The following is a 7,258-nucleotide window of genomic DNA, read 5'->3' on the forward strand; positions in this document are numbered from 1 at the left end:
ACGGCAATACAAACTGACACTTTTTTACTTGTAGGTCCATTGTAATCAACCTCTTTGGAAGAATATCGTTAGCCTTCTTCAAAAATTACCTTTTACCTTATGGTCTTCTGAAAAATACCTTTTGATCTTCTTTTGAAGAAAAGAACTTTGGCCTGGTGTACTATTTGCCCTTCTATAACAACACCTTCTGGTCTTCCATGCAGAAAATGTACTTCCAGTTTTGTATGAAAAAAATCTCCGGTTTTCAATGATGACGACCTTCTTGTCTTCTATGAAGAAGTCCTTATGGTTTGCTATGAGGAAGAAGAGTCTTCTCTAAAATAAGAGAAACGTATTTGAGAAACAAGGCCTTTTGTTATTCTATGAGAAAGAAATTCTGGTATTCTATGAAGAACACCTTCTGGTCTTCTATAGAGCCAACGAACTTTTATCTTTCAATGAGAACAAAACCTTCTGGACTCCTATTAAAAATAGATCTATTGCTCTTCTATGAGGAACACCTCTTGTTCTTCTATGAAGTAGATCATTTAAAACAAGAAGACCTTATGTACTACTAAAAAAAATTATCTGAGTTTTTGGCCTTCTATAAAAACACAATATGAATGAGGAGGAACTTCTGGTCTTCTATGAACAAAAGTACAGCCTTATCTTCTTTGAAGATGACTGTTGTTGATTGAATAAATTCTGTGTTTTAAAACATTGCTATATCATGACCTTAGTTAAGCCAGAATTCAACCAGTTGCCTAGGATGAAACCATTCATTGTCCAAAATTGCAGGAGAGTGTTTGTTTATGACTCCGGAGAAAGCCTTTTGATGCAGAGTTTTCATGGATTTCCAAATCGACGATTGGATGCTTTCAATATAACATCTTGGGTGTATTTAAGATAACATCTGAAGTCCTGAGGGATGTGTCACGGAGGTGGATCGGCCTCCGTCAGCAGTAACAGTTTGGTCAACAGCACTTTATGTTACTAAAATATTTTCCTCATTAAAGTGATCGACGTTTGTCATTTGGACACTCATTAAAATTCGGAGTGTATTAATTTGTTGACGTTTGTATAAATGTACCCTAGAAAACCCAAACAGGGGTTGATTAGTTAATCAGTTTCTTCATATGGAAGATTTCATTTTTATTTTTCATCAAATGATATTTTACAAATTTATGAGATATCATTGTGGTATTTTCATTTCTTAACATATATTTTATTTGTATAGATTAACGGTTACAAAAATACTTTAAAAGTCTTAACAACAAAAAAAATCACTTACCAAATACTGTAAAAAATACATATATATTACATTCCTCACTTAAAAACTAATGCTTATCTAACTTGTACATCGTAGTTTTGAAGAATGTCTAGGAATTCCTTTAAATCGAGTGTTGTTAATTTCTTTAGGTATTCGACGGCATTCAATTCTAAAGCCTCTTTGTTGGCATCATGGCACAGACCTTCTACATCATCCCAATAAAATTGTTGACCCTCCACCACCAATGTTGTATTGCGCACCATTACCTTCAGATCGGCTTTTCGACGTAACAACTCTTTACGTATTATCATTAATTTATCTTTACGTTTGCGCTGTAATGGTGAAATTTCCGGTTCTATGAATATGCCGGTGTCTTTCAATTTGGGAATTTGACGAAGAATATTTTTTGCATCTAAATGATTTTGTAATTCAATACAAAGACATTTTTTCTTTGTATCCAATGACGGTTTGGTTGACGGTATTATCGTACAATTGACAATATTGATATCGTTTAGGCCAAGTTTTTGGGTCAGAAACTTTTCCACAGATTGCTGTGGCAGTTGTTCATCGTGCAACTTTAAGTTGCGAATAATTAATTTCCGTTGATGCAACAATTTGTCCACACTTTGTAGTTCGTTTTGTAATTGACGTTTACTAGCCTGAGATTGTTGTACCGCATGCCGTAATGTGGAACATTCCTTTCTCAAATTTTCCACTTCTTGTTTTAATTCCAAAATTGCCATGGACTCGGAGGAGGAACTATTTTGCATTTTTTCAATATCCGCTTGTCTTACAAAATCTTTTAGTTTTTCTTCTACAATTTTGTTAATAATCTCCGCTAAATTCTTAGGAATTTCATTTTGTTTTTCTCTGCTAGAGTTAATATTTTCGGAATTACCCTCTGAATTAACCTCTGTAGTTTGGGGATTTGTAAAATCATCATCATTATCGGAATGTTCAGAATTTTTATTATCGTCATCTGCATCAGGCTCGGCTTCATTTTCTCCATCTCCCATTTCCGATGAATCCAAAACAACAGAAGCATCTATATACTGTGAACCATTTTCATCATCATTGGAGTCACAAACAATACCCGAGCTATCATCTTTATCATATTTCGCACTCTCCATTTTGTAGCCAGCAATTATTTGACTTATATGCGGCAGAACACCAGTCTTAATGCGATACATTTTATAGCTGTCATAGATTTTATTGATCTCAGGATGTCCACGTTTCATGTGCTTAATAAAATTGGAAGATATACTTTTGTTGCCACGAACAACCTTGCCACAGGCATAACAGCGGGCAGCAATGGCATCTTTATGATTGGGCGAGGTGAAACCATCCAACTGAAATAGAAAAATTAGGCATTGATCAATATTTTGTGTTTATATGAGATCGATAAAATCGTAGAGTATATTCTCCCGATTGGCATTCCATTGTGGTCCCTGCTGCAGTTCTTATAACGGTATTACAAGAAGTCTGAATATTCTTTCACTGCTAATCACATTTTAGTCATTGAAGAAAAATTACTTCTGCCTCATAAGAATATGAAGATCTTGTAGACATCTATTAAAAAATCTTCCGGTCTTCTATGAAGAATTTCCTTTTGATATTCTATGAAAAAATGCCTAACAGTCTTCTATGAAGAAGAGGCGTAACAGTCTTTCATGAATATGACCTTCTCGCCTCCTAAGAAGAATAATCTGTCCTTCTCTGAATATAAGGATGACATCCTGTCCTTTTTCTATAAAAAAAAAATTATGAAGAGAACTTTTTGCTTTCATTGAAGAAGAAGACCTTCTGGCCTTCTATGAAGAAGAAGACCGTCTGGTCTTCTATTAAGAAAAACCCGTTGGTCTGATTGGCCTACTGCTTTATTAGAGATCAACAATGTCTCCTTGTGAGTACCCTAAGTGCTGCCGACCAGGGACTTGAGGTCATTATGAATATGACCTTCTCGCCTCCTAAGAATAATAACTTCTGTCCTTCTCTGAATATAAGGATGGCATTCTGTCCTTTTTCTATAAAAACAAATTTATGAAGAGGACTTTTTGCTTTCATCGAAGAAGAAGACTTCCTGGCCTTCTATGAAGAAGAAGACCGTCTGGCCTTCTATGAAGAAAACCCCGTTGGTCTGACCGGCCTACTGCTTTATTAGAGATCAACAAAGTCTCCTTGCGAGTGCCCTAAGTGCTGCCGACCAGGGACTTGAGGTCATTGATCCTACTTCTCAGCTTATCACAAATAGCATTGACTGTCCAACGTTAACCCAATATCTTGGGGTGGTCGGAATCTGCTCTCCATCGATCATTATTTTCAACGTGGGATTCATGTCAGTCGTCCATGTGGTGAACTGTGTGGCTGTGGATTTGGTGTTGATTATTTTCTTGGAGTAGTTCGTCGAAATCCGCTCTCCGTCAACCATTATGTTGAGCGGCAGCTTCGATTTATTCTTCCAAGTGTTGAACAGTGTGGCTGTGGATTTGGTATCGGATATTTTAATATTCCTTTTTGGATTTTAAAATACTAGAAAGATAGAAGTTGCTTAGCTCCGGAGAAATCGCCCATGATATGTACTTGCATGCCCTCTATACATCCGACAATACCCTGGTTGCTATCCATAATTGACCCATAAATATGAACCGATTTTCACGAAACTTAGCACACATCATTCTAGAATTAAATCTGTATGCTATACGAAAATTCGTGCAAATCGAAAGATATATAAGGACTTTGGTGCTCCAATTGCCTTAAATCGGACGAATATATGTACATATAGGAGCTATACCTAAATCTGAACCGATTTTCATGAAACTTGGCACACATTATTATTGACGCAATTCAGTACGTTATGCTAAAATACGTGCAAATCGAATGATTTTCAGGGACCATTTACCTAAAATCGTGCGAAACTATATATGGGAGCTATATCTAAATCTGAACCGATTTTCACGAAACTTAGCACACATCATTCTAGACTTAATTCAGTAGGCTATACCAAATGTCGTGTAAATCGAAAGATATATAGGGGCTTTGGTGCACAATTTACATTAAATCGGACGAAAATATATATGGGAGCTATATCTAAATCTGAACCGATTCATTCATGTCGACCGACCGACTTCAAATCTGACTGCAACAGGTCCTGTGTCGGCAATTGCCGAAAATAAACATCAGAGGCAATCTGCGTCCAAAGGTCAGAAGCCGTCATAATTGTTTGGTTGCACGGTCAACTCTGGTGGAAATGGCGTGAAATGCTGTCGTGTTATTGTGGTACGAAATCCACGCTGAAGTTGGACTATAGAACAAGAGGAATACTACCTCAAGTATCTTTGTATCTGGCGACAATAGTGATATCGGCCCGAAGGATTTATTTGATGACATTCTTGCGGGACCACATTACCCATTTTCCAGATATCGAAAACGATGGGGTTATTTTCGATATCCAAAGCGCTGCGGATGGGGCTTCGAGCATCGTCAATTGTAATATGTGGTGGCACCTTCTCGAAGGGAAGAGATTTAATATGATGTAGTACTTCTTTTTACTGTTAATTTGGGGGTGGTCGGCAAACTATCCGTTAAAATAATGTGCGCTTCTTTTCGAGTCAGTCACTGTTGAGTGGTTAAACGTAGATGAAGTACTATTATCCATCTGCCCAGTGTTCGAGGGCAATTTAACCATTGCCATTATTAGTCTTACCTGTTCCAGTATTGCAGGAGTTTCCTGCTAAGCTTCTCTAGACTATCGTAAATAGTTTTAAGTCCTGTCTGTCGTAGCCTGTTTTGTAGCAGTCCTGGCCAAATCATGTTACATTAGAATTTACCGGTCGTCATCTGTTTTTGGGCTTAAATTTGATATACTTGTAATAACTCCCTGCGCCCTAACTTTATTTCTTCCAATTTTTTTTACACATCTTCGTTAATTTATGTAAGGAAACTGATCCATTTCTGGTTCTCGGGGGTTTCAAAATTATGATGTGGGGTGCATTACGTGTATCATATGTGGTCCCAAAATATTTTGATCGGAATTTAGCAACCATGGTCTTAAACATCCCTTGGTATTCGTACCTTCCACGTTAATGTGATTGTTCTTATTAACATTCATTGCATTAATAATCGGTTCTATTGATGAAGAATATAGTTTACTATCTCAACATCCGGTAATGTGTTTAATGTTAGTTTAAAAGATAATTTATTATTAAAGTTCATTCCCTTTTCCTACTTACCAATTTAAAGAATGGTGGACTAAACAATATGCTTGATTCACCACGTTTATATTTCTTCATAGGTTTTCCCTCTGATGAGGCATTCGTACCATAAAGCTGATCCTTACGGGAATTTAATTGATGATTAAACACATCATAATCCGGAGGAACATTTGATGCCATACCACCGCCCCCACTTCTACTACTTCCTCCTCCATATGTAAAATGTGTGGTAAAATACGGACTAACCATATTGCTGTTGTTGTTTGTGGGATTATAATTTCCACTTTGTGAATTCCCTGCTACGTTTTGTTGTTGCATTTGATCAAATGTCCTTTTCATTGCAGCTGTCATTGTCGTCGTTGTATGTTGCTGAGGATGGCCCGACTGTTGGTGGGAAGACTGGTGTTGACCGGAGGAATGTTGTAATTGATTGTCGTAGTAATTTGGATTCATGGTTTGTATATTCTCGTTATTCAATTCCACTTCATAAACATCATCACAATGTTCGTATTTAATTACTGGCTCATCATCAGCTCCATCTAATTTGTGCATTTTATAATTACTAGGCAGCTACTTGGAAACTTTGTAGCGTCTGCTATGAGCGGGCATCAAAATATATAACTTTACATTCAAGTATTCTAAGACACCATTTTGTTATAAGTATTTTTTTATATTTATTGTTGCAGTTGGTTTATTCCAATTCAATGACCAATACGGTCTAATTCCGGCCAGCATTAGTTGATTCCACCGACCAACTATAAAAACGTTCCACATGCATAGAACCGAGGACGAAATGAAAGAATGAGTTATAAAAAAGGATCTCGAAGCAAAATGAACGAAACCCGTATTTGTTTACAATTGATGTGTTGTTTAGAATGTGGCATGGGGGAATATCAATCAGCTGATGCAATTCATTAAGTATTACCTATATTAAGACGTACATTGTATGACAAGTGGCATACATATAGCTCATTTACATACGTACATTAAATGAGGTGGATTTACGAAATCCTGAAAATAAATTATGGCTTTGAAATCATTTAAAATGATTGTCAGCTTGTTTTTGTTTACATACACACAAACTCACAGTTGTTTACAAAAAGAAACCAGTAAGGAATATATTGTAGTTGTAGTAGATTTGAGGAGGGATTGAATCTCCTTTTAAATTAATTTTATATATTTATATTATAGTACGTTTACATTGTACCGGATTTCGTTCAGACAGTGGGTTTAAATTGTCAATTCCATTGTGAATGAATAAGTAGGTTAACCCGATAAAAAGTTCTAATGTAAATGCTGTTTTAAATTATTGTTTGAACAGTTTAACATCCCTTTTTGAATAATATCAATTCAAATTCTCAGAATGAATTTTATATTGTTATTTTATTTTTACTTTTTTTACTTAATTTACATGTAAAATTTTACTTGATTTATTATACATAGTAAAAGTGCGTTTACATTGTACCGGATTTGGTTAACCCAGTGGGTTTAATTGTCTATTCCTTTGAATATATGCCAAATAAATCCTCATAAAGTAGGTTAACCCGGTAAAAAGTTCTAATGTAAATGCCGTATAATTATTATTTTGAGTAGTATATAGGTACGCCGCACTGTTAAATATTTAATCTCAATCGGACACCCGTTTGAAATACACATGGAAGCTATGGCTGCATCTGCACCAATTTCAGTACGCAAAAGTTTGTGTTAATCGGACAAACATTAGGAGTTTGGTGCACCATTTATGTAAAATCGGACGAATATATATGTATATGTGGGAGCTATATCGAAATCTGAACCG

At 35.9% G+C, this 7,258-nt stretch overlaps 1 protein-coding gene across 1 annotated transcript; it reads right to left on the reverse strand.

Moving 5' to 3' along the window:
• Positions 1-1,322: 1,322 nt before the first annotated feature.
• On the reverse strand, positions 1,323-6,012 carry LOC133321247 (uncharacterized). Its single transcript, XM_061530334.1, has 2 exons — positions 5,479-6,012; positions 1,323-2,598 (listed from the first exon to the last, which is right to left on the reverse strand). Exons 1-2 carry the CDS (start codon positions 6,010-6,012, stop codon positions 1,324-1,326), a joined length of 1,809 nt encoding a protein of 602 aa, XP_061386318.1. The 3' UTR covers position 1,323.
• Between the last annotated feature and the right edge of the window lie 1,246 nt (positions 6,013-7,258).

Source organism: Musca vetustissima, unplaced genomic scaffold (assembly GCF_032173495.1).
Source record: "Musca vetustissima isolate MV318-11 ecotype Yass unplaced genomic scaffold, APGP_CSIRO_Mvet_v1 utg8489, whole genome shotgun sequence".
Lineage (NCBI taxonomy): Eukaryota > Metazoa > Arthropoda > Insecta > Diptera > Muscidae > Musca > Musca vetustissima.

Coding starts and splice junctions, on each gene's coding strand:
- LOC133321247 (XM_061530334.1), bottom strand. CDS start 6,012: ATGCACAAATTAGATGGAGCTGATGATGAGCCAGTAATTAAATACGAA. Junction 2,599..5,478: donor GTCCACCATTCTTTAAATTG/GTAAGTAGGAAA, acceptor TTTCTATTTCAG/TTGGATGGTTTCACCTCGCC.